Below are 19,897 nucleotides of genomic sequence, written 5' to 3' on the forward strand. Positions count from 1 at the left end.
CAACATCCTTAGGTTGAGCAAACATGTCTGGAATATAAGTCATTCTCTTGGGATAATGAAATGCTATGTGATCATTCCACGGCCTTCGCGGAAATTCCTGACGGTATTGACCCTTTTGAAGATGTTCTAGCAACCAAACTTGCAGTAGCAAATTGCAACCCTCAAAGAATCGGAATCCCTTCTGACAGCGTTCCAAGGCCAGGTACATATCTACAATGATCATAGGGACAATGGTATATGTTTGCCCCTCGATCCCATCCAACAAAGTTTTGCCCACTATGGCCAGCCTGGTATGGATTCTGTCCCCTTGGATCGGGAACACCAGCATGCCCAAGAAATACGCAATGAACACAAAGGCCCTGCGATGAATCCAACCCAAGGAGGTGATGGAGAATCCATCATCAAAAATACGGTAAGAGTTGTTGTGCCCGTATTGTTCATAGGGAAAGTCGAAAGGTATGTAGGAGTTCTTTAAGCACTTCAAGTCATCATTCTTTTTTAACCTCATCATATTCAGAAACCCTCTAGTGGTTCGATTTTCTGGTGCTAATAAACCAGGGATATCCCAAGGTAGCCCAGCAAATCCCCCTATTTCTTCCAAGAGGGGGGTCATTTCTATGTCTCCAAAGCGTCTTTGTCCCAAAACATGATAGCAGCCTCGATCAACATTTTGTTTGGCTGAAGATCTAACAGAGAAGGCAAATTTCCTAAGACTCGTTTCACATGATTTTGGTCACTTGAAGGAAGATCCCTCCACCAATCTAGCAAAAGTGAAGGTATGCTACCGACCATGTCGAACATGGGGACTTCGTGCCTCATTTTTTGCAAAACAAATATAGGTTAGGCCCTTTCCCCCTCTAGGTTCGTCTATTTATGCAACAATGATTAGCATACTGGCAATTATTTCTCCAAAATTAATCCACATAGTCGTGGTTGCGTCCATTGGGATTGTGGAAAACCTGATGGACTTTTGGGTGAGGCTCATCTTAAAAGGTTATTATGTGGAATACATATTAACCCGGCTAGTTTTGACCATGATGCATGCACAATTGATCAGAGTAAGGTTGCTATAGAGGTCTGGACTGGTAGCCTCAAGCACACAACTTGAGGGGGAAAGGCACGGAACTGTCAAACGCACCGTTGATCGACTAGTTTTACTGCAAATACGTCTTTCCAAATTTAAAAGGGTAATATATAGGAAGAGCGCAAACACTCATCGAGCGTTGCTATAGGATTGATTACACACAAGTGGAATATGATGTTGAGCATGATTTATGCAACAATAAATAGCACGTTGTCAAGTATTTGCACGTTTTAAAACAATATGATAAATAATTGAAAGAAAATTACAAAAAGAAAACAAGGAGACAAGTTAGTTTCGGGAAATAAAGGAAATCATAAATGCTTGAAAATAAGCAATTAAATCCAAATAAAGGGGGGAGGGGAAGGGAAAGGGTTCACATGTGTTGACAGAAATAAGCATGCTTAAGACTAATTCATAAAAATAAGTTCGTTATGGTAAGAGCCTAAAATATCCCCAGCAGAGTCGTCATGCTGTCGCGCCCCCCTTTTTCCTCACGGAGTTTGGGTTTTGACATTTATTGGGAACAACTCATTTCCTTTTGGGAATTGGGTATTTGAATTTGAAGAGTCGTCACCTAACGGATTTAAGGTGCCTTATGGCACCTAAATCAAGTAACTCATAAAACTGGTTTGCATTACTAAAGACTTGGGTAAGGGCTCGAAATAACCTTGAGGGGAAGGTGTTAGGCACCCCTCGTGGTCCATAACGGTGGGTCCCAGCTGTATAGGTGCAAATTTGGATGACCACGACCACTACCGAGTACGGCGAGGAACGAGAGCCTTACGATGTCACGTCTTTTCGTCATTATAAAGGGTGACGACCGACAGTGGTTAACGAACGTACGACGTCTTCAGTAGTGTAAGCGTAGTAGGAGACATTAGGAATATGCTTTTCGAATATTCTTCATTTTATACATTTTTAGGGTTTAAAAGGGGATTGTCCCTTATAAATAGGGCAGAACATTTGGTAGAAGGGGATCGGAAAGTGAATACAAAAAACAACTTTGCTTACTATAGTTCTGAGATCCATACATCATCTTTTATCTTGGCTAATCGCATTCATTGCAATATTTTTTCTACATTTGAAGTTATGACATTTACGCTTAATTATTTGGTTCCGACATACTAGGAAGCATTATTCACTTTGTTCATCTCTTGCATCATTTAATCTAGATTTTATTATACTTGGCTGAGATTTACCTCTTCATATTCATTAATTGATTTAATAAAAAAGGTTTCAATATCTTTTGGTCAAATAATTTGGCGCCGTCTGTGGGAATTTCTTTAGCTAAGATCTTAGTCTTATCTAGACCCTTGAAGGGGATAATCACCTCTTCCTAGATTTTTACAAATTAACAATGGCAGGGAAAGGAGATGCAAGGCAAAAATCAATAATAGGCGTCACAACCAACCTCCTGAACACCATCAATGAAGACAGCGGGGAAGATAACGAAAACGGGACACCAAACGCCACACCCAGGGGAGACGCTTCACCTCTCCCGCACGAAAGCGTAACTGCTTCGCGCAAGAAGGAAGCCTCCACATTTGCAACAGGAGAGGCACCACCAACAGTGAGAAGGCTGCTAGAAGAATGGCTAACAAGTACTCTGAACAACATACTTGATAAACCCACCCAAAGGGATAACAGGAATGTGGCACGTGCAGATGTCACGACCAATGCTGATGAGCAAGGTGCCCCCCGTACAGGTAGCACTCATGTTGCTGATGATACAGGTAACGATACGCTTGCATCCATGTTAAAGAAAATGGAGGAGATGGAAAACGAGAATAAGGCACTCCGTGACCAGATGAAGGAACACCAAGAGAGGGTTGACAAAATACCAGGTGCCCCAAAGTTGTTGCCAAAATGGGACGTTGACCGATTCATCGAGCAACCATACAATGAAGAAGCGTCCCCTTACGCCATTCCAAAGACCTTCAAAATGCCACCCTACCTAAAGATATATGATGGTACTACTGATCCAGAAGATCAAATCATCCACTACGTCACATCGATAAAAGGTGACGATCTTTCAAAAGAGCGGGTACCATCAGTTCTATTGAAAAAGTTCGGAAAAACCCTAACATGAGGAGCTCTGACATGGTACTCTCAACTACCGGCACGCTCAATAGCAACGTTCGAGGAAATGGCAGACAAATTTGTCACCGCCCATGCAGGAGCCAAAAAAGTAGAAGTCAGGGTAAACGACATATTTGTCGTAAGACAGATGCACGACGAGGGACTCAGGGACTTCTTAGCTCGGTTCAATAGGGTGAGAATGAGCTTACCAGATGTGTTAGAGGGAATTACAGTAGCAGCCTTCCAGAATGGATTAAACAGGAACGGATCGAGAGCGACCAGGAAATTGCTAAGCAAGCTCAAGAAATACCCTCCAACCACTTGGGAAGAAATACATAACGCCTACTGCGCCGAAGTAAGAGCCGACGAGGACGACCTTAATGGTTGATGTTAGTTATAACTGAAGCAAGGAAAGATCATCGCAACGATGGTCGAAGAGATCAGTCAGGGCCCGTCTTGGTCGAGAAAGAGATCAACCCTATATTAGGACGTCTGTCCCGCCTCTACCGCGGCACACAGATGCTCCTTCTCGACATTCAGCGCCATATCGACGTGAGAAAGTATGCCTCCACTCCTATCTGCTCAAAACATTTTGTGTTTCTCCTTCAGAAATAGTGTACGCTCTAGAAAAACTCGGTACAAAGGTGCAATGGCCGCAAAAGATGAGGTCCGACCTCAGTACTCGGAAGTCAAATGCTTTCTGTGAATTTCACCAAGAAAGGGGCCATGGACAGAAGATTGCATAGGACTGGGATAGGAGGTAGTGCGAATGCTAAGTCAGGGACACCTGAAAGAATTGCTAAGCGAACGAGGACAGACTAACTTCACCCGCAGGCGCGAACAACCCCAGGGACCTCCAAAACTGCCCTCTCCCTTTCGCACTATGCAGATGATCAGCGGCGGGGGTGATGGCGCAACAATCAATCATGTCAAGTTCACCACCACATATAAACTCAAATGGTCGATCACCCATGAACGGTATAATGGCCTCGAAGATAGTATCGTCTTCGATAAGTCAGATGTCGACGGTTTGTCTTTCCCTCATTACGATGCTCTTGTTATCACTTTACATATTGCATATACTGATTTAAAAAGAATAATGGTAGATGACGGGAGCGACGTGTGTATTATCCATCCTCGAGTCCTCGTACAGATGAGACTCGAAGACAAAATAATATCGCATTGCATAACACTAACAGATTTTAATAATGCAGTCGAGCGGACTTCTAGAGAGATAGTGCTACCTGTGGGGTGTAATGGCTGGAAAAAGAAAAAGTCACCGGATTTTGGTGGAACTGGGACAGGGAGACTCGAAAAAGCCTCGAGATGAGGTTGTCTGAAGAAAAAAGTTTGAAATAGTCGCCAGAAATAGCCACACAATCGGCGCGTGGCTGAGATCTCGCCGGAAAATAGGCGTGTTGCCCGCGTGTGGCGGCGCATGAGAGCTCGGTTGATGGAGGGTTTCATCGGGGTTTGGTCGCGGGAAGCTTGGCTCTTGATAGGGGTGGTAGAGTCTTAGGAAGGAGAAATGAGAGAAGAATCTCATGGAGCGTGCCTGAGAGCCTTTCTTAGATCTGGATAGAAGGGTTTTTTCACGTAGCAAATTTGGGGGATAACAAGGAAGAGGTTAAAAGGGTTTTATTGAATTTATTGATGATTACTTCACCTTGCCACTTTATATCTTCACTTTCTTGAAGATTGTGCATGCAATGGTGTCCCTGGTAATTAGTTTCAATTTCATTTTAAAGGAATGAGTAAAAGAAGCAATAAATGAAGCTTATACCAACCCAGATTGAATAATGACGAATAAACAATACATCTGATCTACCATGTGAAAGATTTTCAAATGAATTGTTTATTTCAAATATCTATTCCAAATGAATAATATCTTATTATTAACAATAATAAAAAATAAGAAATAATTAGAGTACAAATATCCCACAGCGAAAAGATACAGATATAGTTTGAGCAACTATTTAGTGTAGAGATATTTTTAATGGATATAAATTAGAATATAACATATTGATAAACATGGAAAAGGGTAAAATTTCCAGAGTTATGTTAAAAAGCTTAACTTACATTTGGATGTTCTGGGTTTAGTAATTTACGAATATATGCAACACATTTATGAAGATCTGTGGTATCTTGATCATAAGATTCATCAATTATCTTGGTCCCCTGCAAAGTCACCAAGATATACATCCTCAAAATATGGTTCTAACCATGCTTTGTAGTGAACTGCACAAACATATTGCACAAGAACAAGATGACAAAGAATGATCTTGAGACACATTGCTAATTATATCCAAAAGTGTAATAACTAACTAGTAACTGAAATGATGTACACATGTAGTCAGGTAGCTTAAAATCCTCACTAACATGCTTGAAAATGAAAAAATGCACAAGTTTAATTACATACTACATTAGAAAGAATTTAAATAAGACAAGTTATTATTCTCTTGATCTTTACACAAAAACTAGTAAGTAGAAGTGTGGTAACTGCTCGTACACATGGCAAAAACTTGAATTCAATAATATATTTGGAAACCACAAGGTTTTAACAAAGCGAGCCTCTCTTCCAAACTCAAGAATATATTTGCACAGCTCAACTGTACTGTAAACAAATTGCTCACTCTCGGATAAGGTGAAAGACAAGGAAGCTCTTAACACACCATACACTTAGTAAAATGTTACATGGAGCTCCACTCCATTGCATATCAAAGAAGATCCACCACAAAGGTTCTGTAAGGCCAAGGGTTCAAACACCAGGTTCTTTCGGTAAGGTCAAACACCAAATTCTTTGAAGGTTGACGTCCCTGTAGGTCGGCATTTAACACAAAGTGATGATTCAATTCAAAGTAGGATAAATTATACTAGTAAGGGAGACTTGTAAGTATATATCAACCAGGACTGCCTCAATCCAAATTAATTGAGATTGGCTACATCAATCCAATGTATCTATTCTGCTGCACCATTCAGGTTCCATTTCATTTTAACACTAAATATTCTGTCTTTTAAGGCAAATTAGTTATTCTCCAAAACTAGATGTTCTCTTACACTTATCCCTACACAAATATAAAAATGTGGATTCTTTTAAAATTTATTGGAAAACGGATTTGCTAAGAAACTACAGAACCATCACAAGCAAACTCTAGCTTACCAGGCCTCTATAAAAGTCAAGAACATTAGTTCTGATTGAATCCATATCTCCTTTTATAGCATATGGTTTGTACCTGCAAAAAAATCATGGTTCACTCAAATTCAATCTAAGACTGACAAAATAAAAATTTCCAAATATTAAGAAATCGTATTTTAGACCAAAAAAGAAAAGGAGAAATCCCGATGCTTTTACATATTGTCTGCATGTGTTTTTACTCACTTACAGCTCAAACTTAAATCTCAGTATTTGTCCTATGCTTGGATTACTAATATGGCATGAAAATTTTCAAATAGTAACTTATTAACCCATTCTTTCCTCCAGCAAAAATCCAAGTTTTAGTTTCCTTTTGCACATTCTGGTCCAAGAAAACAAATACCAAGGCCCGCGTGAGGGGAGTGCAGCAAACCTAAATAAGTTCACAAAGTTCAAAGCTACTAATATATACTATTTTTTTAAAGTAGATCTTTCTTTTCTCGAAATGGTGGAAAAAAGTAAATACTTCGCCCTATAAAAATCCTGGTTTTATTCAGAGGCGGAACTAGAGTGCCGGGAGAGGGTTCGGCCGAACCCAGTAGCTTTGGTTTGAACCCTGTATTTGTCTAAAAAAATCCATTGAATATGTATAAATTATTAATTTAGAATCTAGTAACTTAAAACGATAAGAATCTCGAACTCATAAGCTTGAAATCGTGGCTCCGCTTGTGGTTTTATTCTTTATTATTTTTCCAATTTGCAAACAAGTTTAGAGATTGAAGAATGAACCAGCAACAAGCTGCTACGCATAATCAGTAACAAGAGCAATTGGTAAGTGAATTCAGAATCACCTCTTACGAATATCAGAAGGGTCGTCATGAGGAAAAAAGCGGGGCAATTCATCTAACACCCTATTCACTCCACCGTCAGCGCAAACATGAACCTGTGCTGCTCTAAACAACAAAAATATGCCACTATTTTCAGGGAAATTACAAGGCACTAGAGAAGTTCAAAAAAGGTTGAAAAACGGCGCATGTTGTCACGGGGGAGATTTTAGTCAGTCAAAACTCACACCCGCGCGGCAGTCAAGTCGTACACTTGACTCAGCCTTTTCCCAAAATACTTAGCCAATTTTCGGCAAGTTTGGCCTTAAACGAAATTTAGACAGCAATTCAATAAGAACACACACATATACGGGAAAATCCCAACCTTTGCATTAATGTGGAAAATATACAAAGGACCCTCACTTTGCTATGAACACAGTCCGCTCACAGCCCACTTTTGACAAAGAACACAAGTCGTTCTTGTCAACACTAAGATCTGCCCATGCCAAACCTTAGCCCCTTTTTGAAACAACTGAAACCCTCACGTTTCACTCTTGTTTCCCACTTAGAATTTCTCACGAAATTCCCCACATTCACTCCCTACTTCTGCCTAAGTCACAAAGGTCCTATTTATAGAAATATAGGCAGCCCTTAAACTTGGCAGCACATGACACTTGTTGTCTACAGCTTTTGCCACTTGTCGGACTAAGACTAATCTGCTCCTAAAATGTAGTTGACATCCCCAACTACTTAGGACACACTATACACGAAATGGGGTCATTATACAAGTATGATCAGATCATGGGACAAAGAGGTTATGACAAGGTAACCGCCAACTACTTTCCATGTGCATTGCATGTGCCATTCTTCACTTGGCCAGCTGATTCGTGCCCAAGGCTGGCATTGCGCCCAGCCTTGGCACATCTTGACATTGCTTCCGCGCCAATGCCTTGCCCGCATCCGCTGCCTGTGATTTTGCCGCACATGCCCGACGCCGCTGCCGCCCGCACACTGTCTTGGCCCAAATCTGCCTTGCTCATGTCAACCTTCATTTCCCTCGTGCCATTGCTTGTATTTTCCTTCACATAGCTTTGCCTTAGCTATTGAAAGCCTTTTCCATCATCCCGCATTTCCGTCTTGTCTTAGCTTAGCCCGAACTTAGCTGCCACAACCCAAAGTGCCATGCCCCTGACTTTGGCGCGCATGCCGTGCCATGCCGCCCTAACATTGCCCACACAGCTTTGTCAAGCCTTTGCCAAGCGCACCTTGCCTGTCCCAAGGTCTTGGCCCATACTTGCCTACAACAGCCCTCAATGACAATGTCTTGTCCGTCTTCCACTCGCCACACTGTTTTCTCAAGCCTTTGTCATGTCTTGTCGTTCCAAAGACATTTGCCAATACTTGTTCTCAACAGTCATGCTCGTGCCCATTCTTGGTGCGCATGCCATGCCATGCCGCCCCAATTAGTTTACTGACTTTGGCGCGCATGCCATGCCATGCCGCCCCAATTAGTCCTTGCTGCCTTCTCAAGCCTTTGCCAAGCATATCTTGTCGTTCCAAAGATCTCGGCCAATACTTGTTCCTGACAGCCCATAATGACACTGTCTTGTCATTCATCCGCATGATCGTTTTGCCCGCACATAGGCCAATGACAAGGCCATCACGCCCAAATCCTTGCCACAGCCGTGCCACGCCCGATGACAAAAAGTCAGGCCCTAACAAAACACCCGCACCTTTTGAAATCGACGTCCTCGTCGAGCCGACTTAATGAAAAGCTCCAAGGGGTTGTTGACAAACACTGCCCCACCAGCTTCTTCAACATCTGCCACAATGGCAATTTTTCCCGCTTTTAGGCACTTCTCGCATCTCTATAGGACCTTGGCTCCGGAACCAATACTCTAGGACGTTCACCGCTTCTAAGGGCAATTTTCAGTAATGCCATTCGAAGTTGAACCCTTCCCCCGCATATCTTCGTTTCTAGAAAGAATAGAAGAATCGATTACCTTCTGCAAGAGCCTGCCCCATAAGTGCTTCTCACTGATCCCTTCTTTGGCGGAGTTCAGCACTTGTGCCACCAGCCATGTTCTCAAATAACATCACGAATTCTGTCACTGATCGTCTTGCCACTGCCACGAACTTGCCTGGCTCTGATACCAGGCAACTGGTATCAGAGCGGAGCAGGTTCGTGACGGAGACACGACGGGCTGTGGCAGATTTCGTGGTCTTGTTCGAGAACATGGCTGGTGGTAACAATGAACTGCGAGAAAGGCTAACGAAACTGGAAGCATTGGTGGGAAATGTTCCTGATGGTGAAGAATTTCAGACCCTTATGACAAGGCTTGCCTACCTTGAGGCAGAATTGGCAAGGCTAAGTCAAGAGAATGCAGATCTGAGGACGGAAACAGTGGTGCTACGACGTGCTGTGGGCGAGGATGCTCCTCAACGTGGTGCTGAACGTCTCACAGTGAGAATTCCTGAACCTAAGGCATTTAGTAGTGCAAGGAGTGCACGTGAGTTGGAGAATTTTCTTTGGGATATGGAGCAGTACTTTCATGCTATTCGTGTGCAAGACGAGATGGAGAAAGTAACCTTGACTAGCATGTATTTGAGTGAAGATGCTAAGTTATGGTGGCGCACTCGTGTGGCTGAAGATGAAAGTTTGGGTAGACCAAAGATTGAGTCGTGGGAGCGGCTTAAAAAGGAATTGAAGGATCAGTTCCTTCCTAGTAATACATCTTGGATTGCTAGGGACAAACTGAAAAAGTTGAAACACACCGGATCAGTTAGAGCATATGTGAAAGAGTTCACATCTTTGATGCTGAGCATCAGCAACATGTCGGAAGAAGACAAGTTGCACAACTTCATGAGCGGGCTGCAACAGTGGGCACAACTCGAGTTGCGAAGGCAGAATATTCAAAACCTCGCAAGTGCTGTGGCTGCGGCTGATGCATTGGGCGATTTTCACTTGAGTGATGAGACTTCTACTTCCAAGTCCAAAGACGGAAAGAAGGACAAGGCAAAGGAGTGGAAGAAATGTGAAAATGGCAATGCAAATGAAGACAAGGGGAAGGGAAAGCAGGAAGCTGGAACTTCAAAGAGCAAGGAGAAGGGCAGCAAATTCAGTGGTTGTTTCCTTTGTGATGGACCACATCGAGCGAGGGACTGTCCAAACAAGGCAGTGTTAAATGCCATGACTGCCGCGGAGAAGAGGGCGGCATTGGAGGTGCTGGACAGTGACAAACAAGCTGTTGGTGTCAATGCAATTGTAGCTGAAGAGAAACGAGGTCAAGGTGCGTTGATTGTCAACCCCTTAGGACTCTTACATTGAGTTGACCTCGACGAGGACGTCGAGTTTCAAAGAGTGTGGGTGGTTTGTTAGACCTCCAACAATTGAGCTCGACCGGACAACAAGAGTGTTGTCATGAGGCATCAAGAGTGTTGCAAAGCTTGGTGCATGAGCAGCACCAATGTCAAAAATGGGAAACGGGCAAGTGATGGCCAAGGCTTTGACGGAGGCGAGGCAGCTTGACCAGAGCTTGACAATGAGTTGCGGGCTAAGGATAGCACTTAATCATGGCAAAGGCATCAAGGCATGAGGCAGTGATGCCAAGGCAAGGCAAAAACGGATGGGCAAAGGCAAGCAAATGTGCAACGGAAAGGCAGTGCGCGGGCAGACTTGTCATGCCATTGAGTTGCGGCAAACGGGCCAAGTTCGTGGGCGGATGGCAAGGCTAATTGCGGCACAATGCAGCTGGATACAATGGCATTGGCGCCTGGTCCAGGCCATGGCACGAAATTGGGCAGCAAGTCTTGGATTGACAAAGTCAAAGGCGGTTATCGGCACATGCTGTGCACATGGGCAGCAGTTGAGCATTGTCCAAAAAGCTGGCAGGAGTTAGCACGTTTTTGAGGGCCATGATCTCATTATCTTTAGCATGATTTACATGATCCTAGTAGTTGGGGGTGTCAACTACACTAAGCTAAAGTAGTGGGCTGACTAAGCAAATGCCTAAGCCTAAATATAGGCAACTATTGTGTAAATGGGGCTGGTTCATATGTTATAAATGGACAGCACCCTTCCCTTTTTGGAGAGGGAGTGAAAAACGTGTGAGAGCACACACTTGAGTTAGGAAGGAGTCCTAAACCTGTTTTCAAGAGTGAAAACAACCTAAGGCTAAGAGTAGTCTTGTGAGGGTCAAGAGTGATCCTTATTTTGTACACGGATGTACTACGGAGTTTGAGTTTTCTTTGTATTCTCGAGTTAAATACAAAGTTGGGAAAGAGTTTCCTGTATATTGTGCCTTTTGTTCACTTTAATTTTCTGTCCCTTCATTCAATTTTCCGTTGCCTAAATCAGTATCTACTTACTACGTTGAAAGCTGCCTAAATAAATCTAAGTCCAAAGTTGCAGAATTTTGGCCGAGTGTTGGAACAGGCTGAAGTCAAGTAGAGACTTGGCTGCCGCGCAGGCTGTTTTTGTGGAGCATAAAACACCCCTGTGACAACTGGTATCAGAGCGGAGCAGGTTCGTGACGGAGACACGACGGGCTGTGGCAGATTTCGTGGTCTTGTTCGAGAACATGACTGGTAGTAACAATGAACTGGCGAGAAAGGTTAACGAAACTGGAAGCATTAGAGAGAAATGCTCCTGATGGTGAAGAAATTCCTAATAAGTAATGGCAGAGCAGCATTATATCGGAAAAATCAGCATAAAGCAAGTGCTGGTTGGTATGAACAACCCAAGTACAATCAATGCAGATTACTAATAAATTCTATCATGACCTCTATGTCATTAACGTTGATTCTAGCATGTTACACCAACAAATGAGCAAATAGAGATGCTTCCGCTTATGGCTAACCATATATTCCTCTTTGTCTTAAAAAATTGTCCGATTTTTCCTCCATATCATGACCCACCAAATTGTTATCGCTATAGTGGATCAAAGTGGTGCTGCTCTATGTTGATCAGCCCTAATTTGTGCCTCTTTTGAAGAAGGGAAACATATTCTCTGGGAAGCACTATTTTATGCCCAATAAGTTGAAGATAAAAACCCACAGCTGCCTAGAAACCTTGCAACAAATAAAAACGTGATTGTTGTCTTCCTAGTGGTCACGACAAAGAGGGCACATGTGACTTAATTGTAAACCCCTTCTCTAAATATTTCTTTGCGTAAGGAAAGCCTCTCTAGAAGCTAACCGAACAAAATACTTTACCTTGTACGGAGCTTTGCACTTTCAAATATTCTTTCATAGTTATTTGGAGCTTGTCTTAATTATTTGGAGCTTGTCTTACTTGTGGAGCCAAAATTTATGTAGTAATTTTTGAATGTAAATTTGCCACTTTGTTGTCTTTGGTGCAATTAACTGTCGGATGATATGTTTGGAAAAACTAAATGATTCTTATGCTCCTCTATGAGGGGAAAATCCATGAAAAGTAGAAGCCATTGTTAAAGGAATATAAATAATTTGAATGGACAATTTACTGTCAATGTCCAAGTTTTATGCAATAATGATTCTGGAATTGGATTGACTTTATTTGAACGTTTTTATAGGATTGTTGATAAATATTTGTTGAAATTTCGAAGGCAAATTGACCCATCCTTTCCTTCTCAATAATTTTGCCTTTATTTTCAAGATATCTTGGCTTGAAATTAATCTTATAAAGCCTAACACTACAATCCTAAAAGCTCTATGATGTCGATGTTTTGCAGTAACACTTCTACGTTCAACTTTTCTGATTGCCTTCATATTCCCTATGAATAAATTCCTAATCGGTGAATTATGATTGAAATTATTTTTTGGCTTTGTAGAATTGCTGACATTTCTCCTACGTTCAGTACAATTAACATACTTGCAGAAGAAGTTCAGCACCGTAAAGGTAACCAACTATCTTATTTTCGTATATTTGTGCACGTTGGGTCAGATTAATACGTTCACTGTTGCTCATTTCCGTTGTACTGGCAATGGTTGCTGATGTCCACTATTTTCTTCTGTACAATTACTTTGTTTATTCCTTGTTTGTAAACTGACTTATGTGTGTAATAAAAACTTTGGCTTGACATATTCGCTCTTTAGTTTTTGATGTCGTATCACGGTGTCCACTTTCTTTTATTTCACTTCGGGTCATGTTTTAGTTAGATTTTTCCTGCTTAGTTAGCAAAGCTATACCTTTGGAAAAGTTCCTTTGCACGGATGTTACACTACGAAGAAATTGTTTTTACAAATAATTATAACTGTTCCCCCTATAGGTACAAAAAGTTGATGTCCAGAGGTGTTTCACTTGACTCCAATGTTACTTGTGTGAAAACTAATAGCCAAAACGTACTTCTTTTTCGAAAACATACCATGACATTATGAATTGTTTCCCATATTGTCTTCCTTGGGGTAACTATATCTGTTCAAAGATAGCCTCAATTTTGTCACTTCGTGCCCTGTGATATGCATCTCGGTGATAAAAATTAATACAATTATAAAAGGCTATGACAATTTGCGCAGTATCATTTAAGAGTAGATACTACGATTCTGATGGATCATACAAAAAATAACAAGCGAAGTCTATCGGAAACGGATAGGAATGTCAACAGACGCGAAAAATACAAAGTGATGTCCGTAGAGAAAAAGCATAAGTTGCTACTACAACATCGACTTAAATACCAAGAGTCAAAGACACGTGCACCTGCTGAGAATATAACTGTGGATTGCCTGACTGGAATAATGGATCCACCTGAATGCTCTACGAAAACTTCTTATATTCTGCATCCAGGTTAGAAGATACAGTTCTCCCATCACTTTCACCTTATCTCGCACTTTAAATAGTCAACTTCCTCTACGTTTTCTCTTCGATGTAGCTTTTACTACGTCTGAGGATCATCCTCTGCCTTCTGCTTCGGGTAATGAAAGAGATGTAGTGCAGCCACTTTCTATCTATGAAAAAGGTGAGTATGCCGCCTTCTACGCTTACTTTTATACTACTTGTCATCATTTGGTGCCATCTAAGGACCACCTAACTTGGTCTTAGGTTCAACGTCAGTAGCACCCGGTGAGCTACGTAACAAAGACTCCGAAATAGTTACATGTAGAGGTTCGTTTGGTTTTCTGTCTGCTGAAATAATAATTGTTTCCTTTCGTTCACCTTAATTTTAACCGTCTATTTCCAACATATAGGTCGTGCACCAACTACAAAGTTTGCTCCAATTACCGGTCGGTTGCGTTCAAACTATGTTCCGCTGAAGAAAATTCCAATCTGCAAATTTTGCGCAGCAAAGAGATTTGAATATGAACCGCATGCATTTTGTTGTGGTAGTGGAGCAATAAAGTTAACTTCTCATCAAATGCCTACCAAGCTGTGAAATTTATTTCTTGGAAACAATGTGGAGTCTAAACACTTCCGAACATACATTAGAACGTATAATAACCTTTTTGCGTTCACCTCACTTGGTGTAAAGTATGACAAAGATTTAGCAAAGAGAAACTTTGGTATCCACACATTTAGAGTTCAAGGGAAGATGTACCATTGGATAAATAATTTGCACCCTACAGATGACAAACCAAGAAATATACAGTTATACTTTTATGATAATTCCAATGAGCTAGCACATAGGATGGCATGTTCCGACAAAATTCACGAATCAGTATTGAAAGAATTGATGGATATATTATCAATAAACCCATATTCTGTGTTTTTACGATCTTTGGTACATGTATCGAACCTTCAAGATTTCCACATAGCCCTCAAATGCGACTTAAATTTGGACCAGAGAGTATATAATTTGCTGACTTCATCTAAAATTGCAGCAATATGGACCGAGGAAAATGATGGTGTAGCCTTGAATGCACCACATATTCAAATTTACCCTCGCACTGATCGAACACAAATAGTGAATTACTATTATGGCTGTTATGATGCATTGCAATATCCGCTATTATTTCCGCTAGGGCAAAGTGGCTGGCATTGTGGTAAGCTCCCGGTAAATTGTCCTACGTACTTAAGAACTGTGCATCACGAAGAGGTACCAAGTATAAGAAATGTTACGTCACTTGACGGATATCTTGAAATGGAAGCTGAAATTCTTAAAAAGGGACAGCGACGAAGAGATATTGTTTCTGTTCGTGAGTATTATTGTTACAAATTACAAATGAGAAATGATGATGAAGATGAAATATTGCATACTGGAAGAATATTTCAGCAGTAATCAGTTGATGAATACATTAAACTTGAAACACAAAGGTTGGATTTCGCAGCGTTCAATCAAAATTTATTTAGGATGGCTATGCTAGAAGGACTTCTTGACATCTTGCGATTGGGTGAACGTGATGCTTATATTATAGGGAAACAAAATTTCCTTCCAAGCTCCTTTATTGGAGGGCCTCGGGATATGCGACAACGGTTCATGGATGCTATTGCACCCGTGCAACATTTCGGTAAACCTGATTTATTTATAACTATGACATGTAATCCCTCTTGGACGGAGATAAAGGAACATTTAATTCCAACTGATGAGTCACATAATAGGCATGATTTGATCAGCCGAGTATTTAGAGAGAAAATAGAAGAATTCGAAAAGGATATACTAAAGCGAAATATCTTTGGAAAGGTAGCAGCTTTTATGTACACTATAGAGTTCCAAAAGCGAGGTTTACCACATGCTCATTTTCTTATAATATTAACTAATGAATACAAAATACTTACTCCAGAGGCTTACGATAATATTATTAGTGCTGAAATACCTGATGAGAATGCAGAACCAGATTTACATTCGCTTGTTCTTAAACACATGATGCATGATCCATGTGGTAATCTAAACCCAACAAATTCTTGTATAAAGAAGAAAGGTTACTGTAAATTCAAGTATCCAAAAGGTTTTGCGGACCAGACATCAAAAGGAATAGAATCTTACCCAATTTATAGAAGACGCAATACAAGGTTGGTGGTAAAAATAAGAGAACAATACTTGGATAACTCATGGGTTATTCCATATAATCCTTTTTTGCTAGGCAAATTTGGCCGCCACCTGAATATTGAAATATGCTCTGATATTAAAGTCGTTAAGTATCTTTATAAGTATATATGTAAAGGACATGACAAGATTGCATTTTCGGTACATAATAACGACACAAACGCAGAAATAGATGAAATAAAGGAATATTAGTCTGCTAAATTGGTGTCGCCTCCCGAGGCTATGTGGCGCTTGTATGGTTTCTAGATTAGTGAAATGTTACCGACCGTATGCCCTCTTCAACTTCATCTTAAGGGGAAACAATTTGTTTCATTCAGAAGCAGCGCAAATGTAGATACACTTGTAAATAATCCGCTGATTAAGCAGACAATGTTAACACAATTTTTCGAAATGAATAGAACAAACGTTGAGGCTATGGAGCTCAATCTATTATACCAGGAATTCCCTGAACATTTTGTTTGGTCTTCAACAGAGAAGATGTGGACACCTCGGAAACAACGACATGTTATTGGTCGTGTTGTAACATGTCATCCAACGGAAGGTGAGCGATATTATCTTAGAATGCTATTAATGAATATTAGAGGACCAAAATCATATAAGGATTTACTAACTGTTAATGGAGAACGTTGCAGCACCTTTAGAGAATCAGTGGGATTACAAAGTGACAATAGTTTGCTTGAATGCATGTCAGAAGCAGCAAGTTACCAGATGCCATACAGTTTGAGACGTTTATTTGCTACATTACTGATTTATTGTAATCCTACGAATCCAAGACAACTCTGGGAACAATTTGAAGAGCATATGTCTGAGGATTATACGTTGGTATCCAATATTAACAAAAAAATATTTGATACCAAGTTTTGAACCATATTAAAGTCATATTACACTTTATGGGTAGTGACATGAATGAATACCAACTCATTCCTGAAAAAATAAGGCCTTCAGTAGCGGCAAAAGAGGCAAATGAGGTCCTCTTTGAAAGGACCATCACGGTTACTAATGAGGATATACTATTACACTAAAGGTTGAATATAGATCAACTTAAAGCATACAATATAATTACAGAGAGAATTTTTTTCAAACAAAGCTGGGGCATTCTTCATTGACGGACCTGGAGGAACAGGGAAAACCTTTTTATATCGTGTATTGTTGGCAACTGTACGATATAAAGGGTATATAGCATTGGCAACTGCCACTTCCGGTGTAGCTGCATCTATACTCCCTAGTGGACGAATTGCACATTCACGTTTTAAAATACCAATAAATACTTACGACAATGTGAGCTACAACATCAGCAAACAAAGCTCACTTGCCTGTTTGATTCAGGATGCAAAATTAATTATATGGGATGAAGTATCTATGGCAGAAAAAAAAATGATTGAACTGCTTGATTTACTTTTGAAGGACTTAATGGATTCAACGATTCTATTTGGTGGAAAAGTTATAGTTCTTGGAGGTGACTTCAGGCAGACATTGTCGGTAGTTCGGAACGGAAAAAAGGAAGATTTCATTAATGAAAGTTTACTATATTCTCATATTTGGGAAGAACTTGAAAGGCTGCGGCTATTCGAAAATATGAGAGCGAAAGATGATCCTTCATTCTGTAATTATTTGTTGCGAATAGGAAACAGAGAAGAAAAAGTAAACTCAACAAACAAGATTGAAATTCCAACTTCTTTGATCATTCTTTATACAACCGAAAAGGAATCTTTAGATAAATTATTCGCGATAATTTATCCAGACGTGCATATATTTTTTTCCTCATGCTACACAATTTCTCGCATTATCTTAACAACTAAGAATGATTTCGTCGATGATATCAACGACATGTTTGTTGCTCGTTTCCCAGAAGAATCAAAAACTTTTATTGGTATTGATGAAACTACTGAACACCATGATCAATCACAATTTGAGGATCTGTTGCACAGTTTAAATCCACCTGGTCTGCCTCCTTACAAATTGACATTGAAACAAAATTGTCCAATTATATTCTTATGCAATTTAAATCTGTGTGATGGTTTATGCAATGGAACACGTTTGACTTGTTGTGATTTTAAATCGCATGTTATTAGCGCCAATATTTCAGTTGGTCACTTTAAGAATATACATGTGTTTATCCCCAGAATACTACTATTATCATCCCAAGATAATGCCTATTCCATTTAATAGGACACAATTTCCTGTAAGACTTTGCTTTGTAATGACTATAAATAAAGCGCAAGGTCAGACATTAGATTTTGTTGGAGTTTATTTGCGAGAACCTGTGTTTTCGCACGGTCAACTTTATGTGGCTTTGTCCAGAGCAAAGAGTTCGAACTGCGTGAAAGTGCTAATCCGACCGACTATACCAGGTAGTGCGGACGATCACTATACAGATAACATTGTTTACAAAGAAATCATCCAAAAAGCTACTTTATAGGAATATTCCGCCAAGAACAGATAGTATCCTAACTAAAAAAAAATGAAATAGCTGACGAAGGATACTTATGATGTGCAATCTGGTCGGTAGCAATCAGCTTGTATTCGCTCAAGCGTTGAAAACTACAGCTGGTGCTCTATGCGCACATGACTGATCCAACAAAGATGAATCAATAGGAGGCTGTAGCATTCGCTTAGATGATCGTAGAGAGGTATTTTTGCATGAAAATGTAGTACCAAGAAAAATAATTCGTTAGATTCTACAAAATCATTAGGTATGCAGGGGCAAGCTAATTAGCCATGACTGATCTTTTTAACTAATAATGCAGAGTTCGTGTGCTAATTGTCACTGCATATAATTAATTAAATGGAAAAATTTAATCTCTCTAATCAGGTCATCCATTTTATTATCTGTGTACATGTTTTTTTATCTTTCGGTATATACTGATGATGTCTTTTTTCCCCCCAATGTAGAGTCTACATAATACATGGAGCACAGATTAACCATTGATAGGATTACTCCACAAACAAAAGAGTGGACATCAAAGGTACAACTCATTGAGAAACCGCGACCAAGGCAAAATAAAGATGGAAAGTCGCGATTCCAGATTGCTGTTGTCCGAGATGAAAGAGTAATCTTCTAACTACCATGTCACTTCTTATTCTACTGGTTGAAATATAATTGCAATCGCCAGTATTCTTTAATTGAAAGAAAAGAAACAGATCCATCTACTTAGGTAACCACAAGTTTAATCGTTTCTGTCACACTTGCTATCTGAGGAACTAAATGTTTGAGGTGCTCTATGAAAGTAGATATTCCACATTTACCATTCATGTTTGTCTGATATAAGTTTTTCAGATAAAAATTGTGGTACCAAACTTTGGAATTTCTTCTTTGGATTACATATTTGTGCCTTTATAGTACTTTATTTGTCCAGAAGGATATATTTGCAGTACACTTTGCAGTCATCGCATTTGAAATTTGCTTGAACTTCTTACATCTTAAGAAATTAAAGGGCAAGAATTCAGAAGGCATGACCAATTTGATGGTAATTATTTCATTCATTAAATGTTCTTTCTCAAAGGCCACACTCTGATAAAACAGGTGTCCATAAATTAGTCAAGATGATAAGCTTGTCATTACGTACCTCTAATTATTTTTAGCTTCAAATTTATCTTCCGAGATATCATTATGAGATCTGTTACGTTACAAAAAGTAATATAAATCTTCATAAATTCTAGGAAGATGCTATTTGTGTCTTAGGAAGCCTTTTGAAAATCCAAATAATGCATTACAATAAACAACATAAAATCACGTTAAACTCAGATTACATATACTATTTCAAACAATAGAGTAAATGGAAGCATTCTTAATTGCTAGACATCTGATAGATCATGTATT

General features: G+C 40.0%; 2 protein-coding genes across 2 annotated transcripts; both read left to right on the forward strand.

Moving 5' to 3' along the window:
• The first annotated feature begins 15,384 nt into the window (after positions 1-15,384).
• LOC138890573 (uncharacterized) lies at positions 15,385-16,269 on the forward strand. The gene has a single exon (XM_070173969.1). It carries the CDS (start codon positions 15,385-15,387, stop codon positions 16,267-16,269), a length of 885 nt encoding a protein of 294 aa, XP_070030070.1.
• A 63-nt stretch (positions 16,270-16,332) lies between these two features.
• LOC138890574 (uncharacterized) lies at positions 16,333-18,496 on the forward strand. Its single transcript, XM_070173970.1, has 3 exons — positions 16,333-16,899; positions 17,143-18,112; positions 18,201-18,496. The coding sequence occupies exons 1-3, from the start codon at positions 16,333-16,335 to the stop codon at positions 18,494-18,496; spliced, it is 1,833 nt and encodes a 610-aa protein (XP_070030071.1).
• The last annotated feature ends 1,401 nt before the right edge of the window (positions 18,497-19,897 follow it).

The sequence above is a fragment of the Nicotiana sylvestris genome, chromosome 4, assembly GCF_000393655.2.
Source record: "Nicotiana sylvestris chromosome 4, ASM39365v2, whole genome shotgun sequence".
NCBI lineage: Eukaryota > Viridiplantae > Streptophyta > Magnoliopsida > Solanales > Solanaceae > Nicotiana > Nicotiana sylvestris.